General features: G+C 34.6%; 2 protein-coding genes across 4 annotated transcripts in view; both read left to right on the top strand.

The window, feature by feature from the left end:
• The window catches only part of LOC117982320 (protein FAM107B), a 48,778-nt gene extending 39,323 nt beyond the window's left edge, over positions 1 to 9,455 (top strand). The window contains exon 4 of the mRNA XM_034968676.2: positions 6,023 to 9,455. Within this exon, the coding sequence (XP_034824567.1) occupies positions 6,023 to 6,180 (158 nt within the window). The 3' untranslated portion in view covers positions 6,181 to 9,455. The remainder of the gene's footprint in view (positions 1 to 6,022) is intronic.
• A 611-nt stretch (positions 9,456 to 10,066) lies between these two features.
• Positions 10,067 to 17,342, top strand: LOC117982527 (putative uncharacterized protein DDB_G0282499). 3 transcript variants are annotated; one of them, XM_069498834.1, is made up of 5 exons: positions 10,067 to 11,567; positions 11,649 to 12,519; positions 13,953 to 14,144; positions 15,074 to 15,234; positions 16,417 to 17,342. In XM_069498834.1, exons 1-5 carry the CDS (start codon positions 10,519 to 10,521, stop codon positions 16,652 to 16,654), a joined length of 2,511 nt encoding a protein of 836 aa, XP_069354935.1. In that variant the 5' UTR covers positions 10,067 to 10,518; the 3' UTR covers positions 16,655 to 17,342. The 3 variants fall into 3 exon arrangements, with proteins under 3 accessions (XP_069354935.1, XP_034824782.1, XP_069354936.1); XM_034968891.2 differs by having other exon boundaries at positions 10,067 to 12,519; XM_069498835.1 differs by lacking the exon at positions 13,953 to 14,144 and having other exon boundaries at positions 10,067 to 12,519.
• Positions 17,343 to 17,709: the final 367 nt, after the last annotated feature.

The raw sequence follows: 17,709 nt of genomic DNA, 5'->3' as shown, positions 1-17,709 counted from the left end.
CAGGTGCATCGGCCGTTCACCCCGTCAATCATTATATCGAGGGTTGCTATTCGTGCATTTATGATCTGTTTAGTGTTTATGTTTACGAATGTTGATTTGTGCTTTGTTGTACTCTCTCAAATCCAATTATTCCTTTGACCGCAGACTAGTTAATTATCGAGTTAGTTACGATCATGTGTAGATCTATCTACGAATGATAATCGGTCTAATAAAGCTGTTAGTGATTTTAACGTTTTGTTGCCTATGTTGCCTATGTCAATTTCCGGGATACAAGCTACCTCTGTATCACATAAATCGGGTAAACGGGTGGGTTTTTGAGAATCCCGGAATTACATCAATATCGGTTAAACTATTGGGTCGTGAATAGCTAGCAGACAGACATACACACTTACCCATTTATAATATTAAGTACTAGTTGATGCCCGCGACTTCGTCCACGTAAGTTTCAGTTATTACAAATCCCGTGGGAACTCTTTGATTTACCGGGATAAAAACCGGCCAAGTGCGAGTCAGACCCGCGCACTGAGGGTTCCGTATCTAGACATATTTTATCGACATTTTGAAGGATAAATCAAAAACTATTATGCCTAAAAATAAATAAAAATCTGTTTTAGAATATACAAGTGAAGCCCTTTCATATCATACCCCACTTGATATTGTTATCTTACTTTGTAAAATTGAAAAAACTAATTTTTAGTTTATGACCACAAGATACCTACCTGCCAAATTTCATGATTATAGGTCAACGGGAAGTACCCATTAGGTTTCTTGACAGACAGACAACAAAGTAATCCTATAAGGGTTCCGTTTTTCCTCTTGAGGTACGGAACCCTAAAAAGTAGCCTATGTCCTTTCCCGGGATGCAAGATATCTTTGTACCAAAATCGGATTTAACAGATGGGCCATGAAAAGCTAGCAGACAGACAGACGGACAGACAGACACACTTTTGCATTAATAATATTCTAGTATGGATATGGATGAATTTCGACTGTAAGCGCGGCCAATTACGGATTAAACTACATACCTACCTTTACCTCGGTACCTTTCGTCTCGTATCCCATTATACCTACCTACGTCCTATATATTAATGGCTATCCATAACTATCAGAGCATTACATGATACTACACGTTAAATAGTTTGGCCTTCACACCATTTAACGAATTTATGGACTTGAATGAATTTATTATCAAACCGGTAAACTATTAGCGGTGGAAGTCCTATAAGGTATTTTTTTAAATAAGAATGTCAACAAGGGTCACTACCTTATTGACACAGGAGTGGACGTTCGCGATTAGTTACAATCCAATCATCGCATTATAGGGACTCATTGTAATCTTATTATTAGTTTGAAAACAATTTCTCGGGTCTTCTTCGCCACGGGCATCTGAATGCATAGAATCATGCTGATATCCTAGATGGAAGTTATTCTTACATACATACTAGGTCCCATCTTTCATTTATTTCCATAACTCGTTGGTCATTACAATCTTTTTTTTAAATAAAATAAAATAGGTATAATGCGTAAAAAATGACTCCTCAAGCGCCATTTTAACTCTATGGATTAACTGTCGTATCAAAAGTACGGTTCATCTTTAAAATAAGGACTAAAATCGTACTTTTGACATGAAATTTGACACTAAAAGTTAAAATGGCGCGTGAGGAGTCAGTTTTTACGGACTATAACAGACACATTCCTAAAAATACGGTCGAATGAGTCCCACTAGCTGCTAGCAGCGGGGTAGGAGCTAAGCTACCGCGGTGGGTGGTTAGGGCTACAGACTCTGTGGTTCAAAGATGCCATCGTCGTATGGGGCAGTCCTCTAATTTGTTTTAAATTTTAATTTAACTACCTTCACAAAGGACCTACCTATAGTTTATCTGTTAAAAAATAAGCGCACGTACGTGTGTACAGAAGCATCTCAGTAAGGTACCTACCATAGTTCGTACGTACTTTATATCTAGGGAGATAAGAAGTCTGGCCTATATTTCCACATTTTCTTATCTGTTCGGTTTCGCAACGAATGAACCGCTTAGGTATCGACGTCATTTTGTTGAGGTCCTAACATTAGTAGCTATATGCATCAGGGCATTGCAGTGCATTTAGACATAGGTTAGTTACTAGGTAGGGTACCTACGTAATCTACCTAGATCATATTAGATGGAGATTAGTAGTTACATAATCTACGTAGATCATAATAAATGTAGATTAGTACATTTTATTTTATTACTAGATGATGCCCGCGACTTCGTTCGCGTGGATTTAAGTTTTTTGAAATCCCGTGGCAACTCTTCAATTTTTCGGAATAAAAAGTGGCTTATGTCCTTCCCCGGGATATAAGCTAACTTTGTACCAAATTTCATCAAAATCGGTTGAACAGTTGGGCCGTGAAAAGCTAGCAGACAGACAGACAGACAAACATATAAAAAATATAGGGCATTATTTTTGTTACTTTCAGTGCCATAAAAACCAGTCTTAAATACGTATCTACTGCATCATCATCATCATCAACCAATAGACGTCCACTGCTGGACATAGGTCTCTTGTAGGGACTTCCACACGCCACGGTCTGGATCCAGCGGCTCCCTGCGACTCGTCTGATGTCGTCCGTCCACCTAGTGGGGGGTCTTCCAACACTGCGTCTTCCGGTGCGAGGTCGCCATTCTAGCACTAGTATCTACTGCGATGCCCTTTAAATACCGGCATCCACTCTTTCTTAGTCGTATCATTTAACAAGAAAAGTACAAATTACAATAATATCATATTAATCTTGATTGCAGACTTCTTTGACTGAGTAAACATCATCAGCGCAATCGTAGTCAAGCGTGTACAATATGTGATAGGTTGGATATTTACATGATTGGATCCAAAGTTTACCTAAAGCCGACCCTTAAGAAGGCGCAGTTCGGTGCTTTCTTCGTACAAACGTAGGAGGGTGATTACTACATTATTTAATATTGTACGCTCTCAAAACTAAGTATTATATCAAATTGTCTTGTTATTATCTAGGTTTATTGATGAATAAAACATTGAACAATAATATTAATTTTAAAGTTACGAGTCTCGGAAGATTCCTACTTTAACACTAAATTTATGACAACTTTGGGCGTAAATAAATAAGATTAGGAGTATGGACATTTTTACTTGAAATAAAAAATACTTTGCAAATATACATTTAGTAGTTTTTTCTCAAAATCAATTTTCCTAAACCTTTTTCGCGCGCTTAATTTCGGTGAAAATCGTCGTGCCTCTCACCTTTTTTATACAATGTTAGGTGAAAAGCAAACAGATTACCCAGGTGCGCCGGCAATTTCAGGCGAGCGTACTAGGTCCTCTTAAGCAAGCATTTTCCGATATTAATTTTTCTTTTCCTCATAAAGATATGAAAGAAAAACGGTAGGTAGGTAACTTACGGGGCTATATTAATTACATTTACTTTTTGTTCAAGCAAAATTGTGATTCGTGGGGAAAATCATTCATTTAAATTTATTTTCTTCCGAACCTAGACGTGAACGACCAAGGTTAGATGAAAGTGAAATTGCAAAGTCAATTCTGCGCTTCCGATTGGTCAATCGTCAGTGAAATTAGTTGCATGGATAACAAAGCGCTTTGAATGCTGCAAATGCAGAGTGCATAAGTACTTGGAATTTGTTTACTGTACTATATCGACGTTGAAATAAAAGATTATTATAGGTGCTTAGGTAACTTATAGTTCCTGCTCGCGAAAATCTTATATGGGTTTAATTAATATCAGGTAACTTCAGTCAGTTAGTGAAGTATGAAATTATGCATGCTCAGCAATTAATTACTTACATACATTCTTATATGTATTTCACTAGCAGTTGCCCGCGACTTCGTCCGCGTAAAATTTCTGGTTTCTCGTGAGATCTGAAATTTTCCCGCCTCACTTACCTACTCACTCAGTCTCAACTTAAGGGGAATTCCCCAAATTGACTTATATACAGATTTTTATTATTTAAAGATAATAACCTATATATCTATTTTCATATCTCTAACTTCAAAAACATAGGGCTTTCATACAACCTTTCAACCCCCATTTCACAGGGAATTTAGTTGGATTCTTTCTTATCTGATACGGTCTACCCCCTAGAAAGAACCTACGTTTCAAATTTCAAGTAAAAATAACAATAGTTAAAACTCTTCTATAAAAACTTTTCCCCCCTATTTTACCACCCTTAGGGGGGTAATTTTCCAAATTGACCTATACAGATTTTTATTATTTAAAGCTAATAACCTGAATGTCGATTTTCATGTCTCTAACTTGAAAAACATAGGACTTTCATACAACCTTCGACCCCCCCTTTCACACCCTAAAGGGTGGAATTTTTCAAAACCGTTTCTTAGCTGACACCTAAGTCCTAGAAAGAACCTACCTTCCAAATTTCAAGTTTGCAGACTTTATAGTTCCTGAGATTTCGTGATTAGTCAGTCGGATAGTGAGTGAGTGGTATTTCGCTTTTATACATTTAAGATTTTACAGATAGTTGTTAAATGTGGCGTATTGTTTCAAGGCACCTACATTTTTAGTAAGGCTAGGCGCGCATTGCCGATTAATGCCTGAGTTTAATACAGCTTCTCTATCAGCCGTATTATCCGAAAGAAAGCTAGCAGAACGCTTAAGACTCTTGAGCGGTCGACAGTAGGCCTGTAGCAAAGATAATATATTAAACAAGTATATGTATATATTATCTTTGGCCTGTAGGTAGCCTTAAGCACGAAATCGACTGCTCATCTAGTGAAAAGAAGCGATCAATCAAGATAGCTAAAACTTGTAAAACCTAGACGCAATGTGAGAGGTAGCACAATATCAAAAATAAATTAACCGCATCTAAAATTAATTTGTGTAATCTTTAACAATTAAAACGAAGGCTAATGTTGTAATAACTTACAAGGTGGAACTTGGTGCTTCTTAATTGATGTTTGCCGAGATAATCATACTGTATGCATTCTAGCTATTAACTTGATTTACTAGAACATTAACATAAAAAAATATTTCGCTAAGCTAGCAATTGTAGGGTATACCGGTTATTACATTACATTCCTTTAGTCTTTAAGTAGAACCTGCGCTTAACTACTGGTTAGGACGTCCACCTCCTGATTGGAGGTCGGGGGTTCGATCCCGGGAGCGCACCTCTCACTTTTCGAAGTTATGTGCGTTTTAAATAATTAAATATCATTTGCTTTAACGGTGCAGAAGGAAAACATCGTGAGGGAACCTGTATACCTAAGAGTTCTCCATAATATTCTCAAATGTATGTGATGTCTGCCAATTCGTAACTGGCCAGCGTGGTAGACTATGGTCAAACAAAACCCTTCTCATTCTGAGAGACCCGTGCTCTGTAGTGAGCCGCCGCCGATTCCTAAAAGGCCGGCAACGCATCGGCGGCTCCTCTGGTGCTACAAATACCTTGATCGACCAAGCTCTTTAAATAAAGATTAAAATATGTAAGTGTAATAAATCTAAATCAATCGAATCAATTTAAGCTAATATGATACCGAAAAAAAATTCCGTGTCGGGCCTGTTTCATTTTGTATGACACTATATATCACTTTGGCCGGGTCACGCAACTTGCTGTGAGTGTGACGTGGTTCTTGTAATCTTGGAAAATTTACTATTTTATCTATACGGACTGCCTATTATCTCTATTTATTATTATCTACTAATTAATAATTCTTGCGACTTCATCCGCGTATATTTAGGTTTTTTTTTAAATCCCGTGGAAATTCTTTGTCTTTTCGGAACAAAATGTAGCCATGTCCTTGTCCGTCCTCGAAATTCAAGCTAAGTACCTATATCGCTGTACCAAATTTCGTCAAAAACGTTTAAAAGGACAGACCGTGAAATGGTAACAGACAGATACATTTCGCATTTATATTAATCGTAGTAGTGTTATAATATTAGTTGGTAGGGATTTTTTATTTACCTACCTATTGACTAAGTTTTTGTATATTGTAGGTTTTGTAGACTGGTGTTAATAAGATATCATTCCTTTTATTCCAGAACTAGAAAGGGCGATCGCAGAACGTGCTAGGCGGCTCGAACAGGCGGAACAAAACACGGAAGAAATCGAATCCGGCACGAACCCTACACTACAAGAAGTGCGCGCGCGCTTACGACACGCGGCGCCAACGCCATCTCCCGCCGCCTCCGCGCATTAAAATTAACGATTTTGTTTCAAATCAAGAACGGCTTAAATTAAAAATCAATCTATAGTTATGTAATATTTCGATGACTTAGCATCGTTGTTACTTGTCAAAGAAGAAGATTTGACAAACAACAACGTTGCTAAGTAACCTATCAACAGATTACAGATTGACATGACATGATTTGACAGATACACCATATTATGGGAAAACATGAATGCGATGTTAATTGTTACATAGAAGCGACTAAAATTGGCGTGCCAGCCACACTATTGGATTAAATTGTTCTGTATTTGTTTCGTCTGTTCCATATGGGTCTTGGTATTTTATTGCAAGTTGGTGGCTTTTGTATGATTTGATAGCAAAGATAGTAACGTTCTATCCTTGTTGCTGTGTGTGTCTATGCAGAGCACGCCCTATGGTTGCTAAAAATAGGGATTAACCCACTTTCACTTAAAAGTCGCTATTTGATCTTAAGAACACTATTTAGTTATAAATCATTCAATTATTTCGACGAGCTGAAAAAAATATTATTCTTTTGATTTTAGCCTTAGCGCCATCTGTTATCGCATGAACAAACTTCAAACGAAATTTTAAAAAGTAGCTACACTTCATGCATTTGGCGCGTTAAAACAGCCATCAATGAAAATTTTGAAATGAAACATTTTGTTGGTTTTAGTTTCTTTGATGATATTGTATACATTTATGGATTGGAAGCGAGTGTGCGTTGAGGTAGATTGTAGGGATATATGCTTAGGTTGCAAAACTTGTAATTGTTTGATTACGTATTATTTATATGTTTAGGTAGATAGGAGGTTGGTTTTTATTATTTGTCATCGAAACTAAGTCACTAAGTGTCACAAAAATGTTTAGTTTAATTGTGTATAATAAATTAGGAATGATGCTAATTATTTGGTACATTTTGATATAACTATTGGATTGTTTACGTTTTTAAATGTATTTAAAATTAGTAGATAGCAGCTTCGGAACGAAAGTGACCTTTTAAAATTTAAACTTACCTGTGTAGTGCCAGTGTATCTATTTTTTTGTTTCTACTATAATAAGTAATTTCGATTGGCTCAATCATTGAAAATTTTAATAAGGTCATTTCCATTCTCAAGATGCTTTAAAAGTAAGTAGGTAGGTAGATTGACATATTATTATCAATTTGTTTAATGTATTTTGATGTATTATGTTTTTGAAATAAACCATTGACTGAGGAATCGACTGCTTGAGCTGAAACAATAAGGGTATCGTCGTCTTCAACAAGAGAAATAAATATTTTTCTAAACTTTTTAACGTCACACTTAAAAATCATCATTAAACTCATTTGTAGGCGTTTACTATTCTTGTTAAGCACCTTATTACTTCTGTAGGTCTTTCACTAAATATAGGTTATCATCATTCATTTTTAGCAACTATTTTATAACAATAATTACTTATAGTAAGTAGTTAGATGTTGGGAATTACATTATGACTTAGGTATAGGGGTTAAATTAAAAATATCATATTTATCACAAAAAGGTAGGAGTTGTATTATAAGTATTTAGTAACAAAATCTTACTTCTACATACAAATATATTCCCATACCATTTTTAATGTTACTCTCCCGGATTTATTGAATAGTTGTCCAGTTTGATGATTTGATATCGACGTGTTCATGAAAGTGATAGAAATGAAAACATATTTTTGTATTTTTATGTAAAACCTATAGAGCCTATTTCTCTAATATTTCTAAATAGTGTGTAGTCATTCCCACAAAAAAGCAATAATATTTTTATAACAGAAGCTGTAGTCAAAATATACCTAATACCAAAGTATGACTTCTCTACATCGGCCTAAATTAAGTATATATCACTTAATAATATTATACTTAATATTAAGTATAGAATTTATATAAATGACGCAATTAAACATATTGTAAGCCGGAACAATACTTAAGTACATACTTCTTTGTACAGACCTCAAATATAGCAATCTCTAAAAAGTTTGGATATTTTAAAAAATGATTTAAAAGTAATCGATATTTTCCTGATTTACGTTTATACGTTATTTTTTTTTACTTTAAAATTGAGAAAACATTTTGGCTGCAGCGTCTGTGTTTAACGATAGCGTATGTACCTACATCTAATTAGAGAATCTCTAAGACCATTAAAATATAGCCTACAGCATAATTTAAGATAACTTCTTTCTAGTCTGTAAACTCTTATTGATTGTTAGGTGAACTCATCAATCCTCACTACAAATATCTATAAAAAACCTACTTAGATATATATTTTTTAATTTATTTACATCTGATTCTTTATTTTGTCTCTTTCCAATCGTTTAAACTTTCTATAAGAAAAGGGTAAAAATTTGATTTTATTTATAGGGTTGGTCAAATTTTCTCCTTTCAGATCTTATGAAAAACTCACAAAAGATCAGTTATCAAAGAATTAATACTAAATCAATTTCTGCAGAAGAAAGTTTAGCAAAGGGCTAGCCCAATTACTTATATCGCACTAGACGGATAATTCCGAATAAATTTTTGTACGGGTTTTGCAACTCATTACGCTTTACGCTTAAAACTTCATGTTCAGTTTAAGGTCATACCTGCTAATTTGGCAGCTTCATAGAACGCGATTTTTGTTTGAAATAGTCCTTCTATAGATACTTTTAATTTAATTGGCTAGCCTGTGTCGCCCGTAAACGATTAAACTTTTTCGTCAAACTACAATAATCGGTTAGCCAAAATTTCTGATGAACACTTAACGTTGTACGGCAAACATTCCATCAACATTTCAATAAAGCCGCATACTAACAAACAATATTATTTAGATATTACTGTTAGACAAACAATAATAGTTTGATCTTTTCAGTTAGTGAAAATAAACATTAAAATACTATTTTCTCTCCATTGTGCCTATTTATTATTATAAATGTTGTTGAGTACTTTCAGAGTATTAGTTAGACCTAAAAGTAGAGTTATATTTTGTAGGATGATGATTCTCACTGGAACAAAACTTTAAAAAAAATTCCACTTGTTATCCTTTCACTCCCTTGTCTTTTCTCTATTAGGTATTTTATTTCTTTGAGGTTAACTTTTGTTTGTTATATTTAGATGACTTAGTACAAAGTGGCATCGTCATGATGTGAAGAATTCGCTTGAAAGCTGTGTGTCGTGGCCATTTTTTTGTTTGATATTATGTAACTAAACTAGCTGTTAAGGGATTTAATTCTTCGTAAAGTTTACAATGAAAATGTATCAAAGTTTGGTAATAAACATAGACCAATAAAAGTGTTTTAGCATATTCGTTTGTTTATATTTTATACTTCATCATCATCATCATGATCAACCCATCACCGGCTCACTACAGTGCGCGGGTCTCCTCTCAGAGTGAGAAGGGTTTTGGCCATAGTCTATCTACCACGCTGGCCATGTGCGGATTGGTAGACTTCACACATCTTTGAGAACATTATGGGTAACTCTCAGGCATGCAGGTTTCCTTACGATGTTTTCCTTCACCGTTAAAGCAAGTGATATTTAATTAATTAAAACGCACATAACTCCGAAAATTTAGAGGTGCGTGCCCGGGATCGAACCCCCGACCTCCGATTAGAAGGCGGACATCCTAACCACTAGGCTATCAGAGCTTTATACTTAGTACCACCTTAGCAGCTATTTTATACTTAGCACCACCCATTTACCTATCTGTTTTTAATTTATTGAACCGATTTTGATAAAATACACATTACTACAATGAAGAAATTTATTATAATAATGTGCCTGGGCCTACCTATATATAATTTCTTATATTCTTCTTCTACCTGCATAGTTACTACTTCTTATAATAAAATGCAATTGTGCAAATGGAGTAAGAAAAAGAAAAATAATAGCATGCGAGTACAGTGAAGGGTTCAAGTGTTTCAATTTCAAAAGGAAGTTAAATAAAATAGTTTTGATATGAGCACAACTTGTATACCTATACGGAGTGAAATATAGTGAAAAATTAGAATAGACGTATGATACCACTCCCAAGTCTCGCTACAGGTTAAAAATATTAAACAGGAAGTCTTAGTGTGCACGAAAAATTAATCATGAGCATAATAGCGACAATGGATAATTATTAAAATGTATTCAATGATATTAGCAAACAATGATAATGATCGGGGGAAAATTGTCTGTTTCTTCAAGCGTGAACGCTTTCATTTTCGTAGGACTGAGAGTCACGTCAGTGGCGGCTCCGGGCTTCGCACCCCCGATGCGGACCGACACCGTTCGACGTCCCATTAGTTCAGTCGCTACTTGGACACCAGCTACTGTCCACGCCTGCGGACAATGCGAACAGCGCGCATTCCGCACCAGTGATCATCATGCATATCAAGTTCATCTGCATATCTCTCGTAACATTTGCCTTGCTCCACGACGTTAATGGGAAGAAGACAAAGAAAAAGCGCATTAGCCTTGAAACTACCGAATCTCCCGCTCAGCCGAATGTAGTAACATATTCAACTTTTGGATTTAAAGATGTCGGAGCTTACGACGGATTTGTACCGAGTTCGCCCGACTATGCTAGCTTCCTGACGAGCAATAGTCGGGACTCTTCTTCTACACGGTTATATGCTCCAGCTTTCCCATCATCCATAGATTCCACGGGATTGGGCAGCTATTACGATCCTCAGCCGGATGCAGCTTCTCATACTGTTACCAGTGATGGCTATGAAACGCATGTGAAATCTTACCAACCGGTATCAATGAACTTTTTTACATCCCCAAATTACGATACAAATGGTGATCAAAATAAGAATGCTGGTACAAAAGAAGTATATGAACTAAATAATAATTATAACAATAACTCTCCAACTTATGGAACTAAAATTAGTTCTAAAAGTAAAAATAAAAACTTTAGTAATGTAAATCACACGGACTATAACATTTATAATAGTGTTTCTTCAGTCATTAATGGGAATACGGCTATTGGGGATAACGTGAGTAACAATAACAATTATCATATTCTTTCATCTGGGCAATCTGAAGATGAAAAAGTGGTAAAAATATCACCATCTTTGAATTCCTCGCCGCTAAAATTTCCGAGAGTAGTTGATTTCACCGGTGTGAAAAATTACTATCCAACAAGCGTAGATTCTAAGTTTGTAGAATCCATACATAAGCCATTTAACTTAGATATATTTGGCAACGTAGCTGGTAATGAAAATTTAAACCCATATGAAAACAATAAATATAATTTGAAAGATCAATCAAAAAAAGAAGAGCAATCAAATAGCAATAAGTGGAACTTGAAGGATGAAAGAACTAACTATATGAAATCAGTTGAAAAAACTATATCACAAGTAAATTCTTTCAAGAATGAAGATATTTCTGAAAATTACCCCATAACATATAACAATTTTAAGAACAACAGGTTAAAAAATGATTATAAAGATAAGAATGAAGATATTCCCGAAAATTACCCCATAACAATTGACAATTTTAAAAAGAATAGGTTAAAAAACGATTATAAAGATAATGTTAAAAGCAAGCATGTGAATTTTGGCCTAGAAAATAATTCGATTAATAAACACGGTAATGCAATGAAAGGATATGAGTATTCCACGAATTATAGTAACACTAGTTTTAAGTATGAAACCGGACTGCCAAAAAGACCTTTTGACAGTAGCATAGATGAGATAGTTCCAGCCGGTAGTAATCTGGATTTCGTTGATTATCAATTCCCGGATAAAGAATATTCAACTTTCAAAACAACAAACATAAAATCTCCATACAATTTTGATGCTGACAACGCATTTTCTATACCAAAAAACAAATACAAACTATCAGAAGACTACTTGAATTCTTTTAAACATTTATTCACAACGCCTTCTTCGTCCTCTAACTGGGGAAACATATTTAAGGATAGTGAGTTTTCTTCATACAAAAGCCATCCTAAAAAACCCTCTTTCAACGACGAAAGTAACGACGATATCGTACATATTCCTAAGCGACCAACGAATTTCGACTTTGAAAAGTATTTTGATAATAAACCAAGTGAATTGAGTTTTACTGATAGCTATAAACCATATAAACCTGTAAGAAGTAGGGATCAATACGAGTGGCCGACAAAAGATTCAAGTAACAGATATAAATCGGAAGAAGATTTACTTGGCCTAAGAAATCACGATACATCGCACCCTTCTTATGTGCCGTCCTTTAAGCCAAATTATAAATATTTTGATGAAGACGTTGATTATAAAAAGCTTGCAGCAAAGTGGAAACAGAATTTCCTGAAGGCAAAGCTTAGAGATTCCATTCGTGAATATGACTCATATGCATCAGAACCAAAACCAGTTCACGTTCCATTTCCGAAGCCATACCCGGTAAGTAAATTCCTGTGTCGTAAATTGGTATGTAAGATATTCACTATGTGCACTGGTCTGGCTTGCAATCCTTCATCACTGCTTGATCATGATTTATATAATTAATCAATAAAAAAGAGAAGATGGAATGCGGATCGTGTGAGTAGCGTCGTCGGACGTCGCGCACTATTTTTCCTCGTCTCGTGGCCAGTCAGATGATGCGCCTATATGATTACACCTACTCGGTGAAATCATGAAACTAAACTCCGTGTTCCAGTTTGATTACCTATGTATAATGTTACGAGTTTTCTTTACACAAATATTTCTTAGTTCTAACCATGTTCTAACAGAATTCAACTTATAGATAATCACAATACTATGAAAATCAAAGTAGATCTATGGTTAGTCAGCACCCGAGGAAGATAATAAGCTCTTTTACCGAAGTATAGTTTTACCATCGGTTTATCCAAGAGAAAGTTTCAGGCCATTAAGTTCATAAAAAAGACCAAATAGATAAGTACTTGTACCTATATCTATACTTTGTATTATACTGGTATATTATAAATGAAAATTAGTGCGTCTGTCTGTGTATCTGCTACCTTTACATGACCTATCCATTTAACAGATTTTGGCGTAATTTGGTACAGCGATAGCACTATGGAAAATTAAATCCTATGAGTTTTACTTTTATCTCGGGAAATCAAAGAGTTCCCGAGGGATTAGGTACGTGATGAAGTCGCGGGCATCATTTAGTCAAAAATAAAGTAGACACATAGGTAATTGATAGTACCTACCTAATTTCATTAGGTACCTATATGTACCTAAATACGCAGAACATGTCTTGAATAATATGAAGGTTTCCTATGTTATGTTTTGAAGTTAATAATACATGATCCATTGTTCGTGGCAAGCATAAAATTTTAATGGGAAGATTGTAACAGCTATCTTGCCTTAAATAGGTCCTTAATTCTAATTGCATATTACATATTATATACGTATACTTAATAATAAAGAAAAAAATAAATGTATTCGTGATGTTTGGAAGAGGAAGATGGTTATTTATTTTGCTAATAAACTACGTATGTAAATGGGCTTCGGAATTTATGTCACGTTATGATTTTCTTGCACTTCGCGTGTTACTTAATTGCCTGTAGAAGTATGCGGCAATATAGTTAGTCTTCTTCAATTTTTCCTCATTAATAGGTTTGAAGGGGCGTGAAAAAATTGATGCATTATTCATGACACCTGGTTTGTTACTTGCTTTTGCACTTTATTTATTATACCTAAGTATATACATATAGGTACTTGATTTTATTGTAATATACAGGATACCTACTTTTGCAATTTGTTGTAATTTTCACTGATTCTGGCTAATTCTCATTTATTCCGTAAACATAATAATCTTTAGGTGTGGTTCTATTGCACTTAGTTTTCGTTTGCAAATCAAATTACAGATAGAAGTTCCACATCCGGTAGTAGTACCGGTGCCGCAGCCGTATCCGGTTAAAGTTCCGATTCCCAAACCGGTCGCCGTGCCGGTTATTCGAGAACTAACCGTGCCGGTCGAGAAGCCTATGCCGTACCCGGTCTTCAAAAAGGTCCCTTATCCTATAGAGAAGCTTGTTCCGGTACCTGTTGTAAAACAGGTGCGTTCAGTAGTATAACATTAAAAGTTCCTTGTACCTATACCTAATTATGTAACATTTTATATAACATAGCTTAGAAGAACTAAAGACATTCACCTAACTTTCAAGAGACCTAGGTATTTTATTTATCAAGCTTTTCGATTTGCGCATTTGTTATGAAAAATATTTTACATAGATTTTATAAGTATAAATAAATAAATAATAAATAAAGCCTTTATTACTGATTTACATTTAAAAATTACATAATCTAGATAGTCTAGATTTTATAAGTATAAATAAGTATAAATACAAACTAACAAGATATAGGTAGGTAACTGTTTTATTTAAATTGTTTATGTAGGTATATTCCGACGGAATTTTAAATTCCGTGATAACCGCCTACCGTGATAACAAAGTACTACAAAAATACGTATATTATTATGTTGTAAATATTGCACTAATTATAAAAACAATGTTCTTCTCACTTGCATGCACGATGTACTTATAACTTACATAAATTACCCAATAGGTATGTAAAAATATAATCACATTTAGCTACATTTTCTCTTCCAGATTGTTATATCGTTACAATCCCCTATCTAAGTTAAATATTAATTAGATAATTAAACCTACTAATTAGGTAATTAAGTACGGAAAGAAAAGAAAAATAACATCTAACCAATGTATACCTACTACATAGAAGTCATTGCATTTAACCCTGTATATAAAGTTTGAAAAATATTACCTACCTACTTATAATCGATGATGATGAATTATTATTTTTTAGCATTAAATACTTGGAAAAACATATCCATCGTACAAAAGAAGGTTACTATTATTATTTCATCTATCTTTTTTTTTGTCTTGTAAAAATTTAATAAATTCTTTTGATTAAAGAAAAGCTTATATATATATGTAATTAATTAAATGTGACTTCAATTTATCGCCAGGTTCCCGTTCCTGTAGTGAAACCGTATCCTGTGCATATTCCCCAAATCAGACCTGTGTTCCATCACACGAAATCTCACGATGACCGGGAGATAGATCCCGATGAAGAAGAGTATATTCCGCGACCAGATGCCAAGCGACCAAGCAATAAACGACCTAAGAAGTATGTACCTAATGCTGCCTTCCTATATCTAAAAAGTGGTTAACTCCAAAAAAACAGTTTGTTTTATCCCCAAAAAACATGGGAATTTAAAAATGTGATGTTTCTAAAAAGTTTGTTACGTAGGGCCATTTAACTAGGTAAAAACTTTGGTCCTACGTTGCATTCTTTAGACCGAGCCAAACGAGGTCTCTGAGTCTACTTGAGTGAAATTGCACTTGTCCGTCCGCCCATCCGTCTGTCACAGCCATAAAACATCCGCGGGGCGATTGTCTAAAACCTGCATCAATCATTATTACAATCTCAATTGTTCTGATTGGTTGAATTTGTGCGATTCTTGTTGCAACAATGAGCAACAATGCATTGTGGCCAATAGTGAGCGAGCATTAACCAATCAGAGATGATTGCGATCGTGACATTGTAGCTGTCAAACAACCGCGGTAGGGCCACTGAATTACTGAACGTAATTAATAATTATGTACTTCGAATTTAAACATACCTAATATGAAAACTGATGGCCTTAAGCCGAAATTGCATTAAAAAATATAAAAAGCTACACATAGAATATATTTCAGGGGAGCTTACATACGAAATAGGGGGGCTTTAAGTTGGAGATTGAATTCGACGCTATATACCAAAAATAGTTACATATTAGAAACTGAAGCTTTGAACAGCTTAAATTATAGCTATATAATTTAAGCTGTTATATCCTGCACTTGAACAACAAATATTAAAATTAGATACATATAAAGATACAAAACTGTTTCATTTTAAATGGGCATCAATATTTTGAATAAAACTGTACTATAAATAATCGTGAAGCGAACTTCAAGCCGAACTGCCAATGCCAGATGAACGCGAATGAATGCAATCAGTACCCTTATTATAAATGCGAAAGTGTGTTTGTTTCTTGGTTTGTCCTTCAATGACGTCGCAACAGTGCAACAGATTGACGTGATTTTTTGCATGGGTAAAGATAAAGACCTGGAGACTGGAGAGTGACATAGGCTACTTTTTATCCCGGAAAATCAAAGAGTTCAAACGGGATTTTTGAAGAACCTAATTCCACGCGGACGAAGTCGCGGGCATCAGCTAGTTCGTAGAATAAATTATTAAAGACAAAGACAAATAACTACGAAGCCACATAATCTAATAAGTAATCATATTATTAATTATATCTTCCAGTACCCGCAATCGACAACGTCCATTATCCAGTTCCAAAAGACCATCGCGCGCTCCATATAATCAAGATCGCAGTAGAAGAAGAATTCCTAATCGAAGACCGACCAGTTATCCTGACCAAAGACAGAGAAGACCATATCCGTCAGAACTCCACTCTCCTCAGAGATACAGGGACGATTTTGATGAATACGACAGTGATAGTGATTTTGAACGTTATTGCAGAAGAACTGGCAAATGTTAGTATCTGATAGTCAATAATTATGAGTGACAAAGAAACTTTAAGTGTATCAATAAAATATGAAGAGAGAAGCAGAAACATTCGTCAACGTCAAGCTGAAACCACTGAAGCAAGAAATATTAAATCAATGTGGCTTACATTTTACAATTTATAATAGAGATTTGGAAAGTTTAGAGTGGTAACTTCTTCAATAGGAAAATATTCAAGACAATACAAATATTATAAATAGGTACTTAGTCAGAATAATTAATTATTACCTATTGTTTTTTAGAGACGTGTTTAAGGTTAAGTAAGCTATTCGCTATTCGCTAAGTAATGCAGTGATTACATTTTTATATTTTTAAACAATTTTATTAACATTATTGGATGCATTTCTAATAAATCATAATATTAGTGTAAATAAAATAAGTTCACTATTAGTTATTATTTTATGTTCTTTACTTTTAGTTTAGTAGACTGATATGAAATAGATTCTAAGTAGGTAGGTATTTTTATTTTTTTAGTACCTACCCATAAAATAGGTATGCATTTTTTCTGGTATTTGATAGTTTCAATTTTTTTTATCAAAATTCTGAAAATAGTTCACACGACCTTTTTTATTGTGCCCATATTTTTCTTTACATTTACGATCTCTGATCTTAATTCTTTTAAGAAACATAAAATAAAATTGTAAATAGAATAATAGTATTTATCTCACAAACCTAATATTTTAATAAAAAATTACATATAAGACCCGCACGTGTATTTTTATGGGGTGGATGAGGGAAACAGCAACATTTGTATGGAAAAGGCTCTACTTTTACCTACCTAAATATTATGTTAAAGTACTTATAAAATGTTTTTACATTGTTAGTGTTATGTAAATCACAGGGTTATGTCAATAAACCTCAGCTTAATTACAATTTATCGATTGTGATCATAAATAGTCAGATAACATTATACTTAGTAGGTGCATAGAGATAGTTATTGGCCGCGCGCACGCACAGAGATCAACGCACGGTCGCGGTTGGGCGCGCGCTTTTACTCGCTCGCGCTCTGCTAAACCGAAACATCTTGTT

This window comes from Maniola hyperantus, chromosome 5 (genome assembly GCF_902806685.2).
Source record: "Maniola hyperantus chromosome 5, iAphHyp1.2, whole genome shotgun sequence".
In the NCBI taxonomy this organism is placed as follows: domain Eukaryota; kingdom Metazoa; phylum Arthropoda; class Insecta; order Lepidoptera; family Nymphalidae; genus Maniola; species Maniola hyperantus.
The sequence above is the reverse complement of the archived record's forward strand: the minus strand, read 5'-3'. Positions and strand labels throughout refer to the sequence as shown.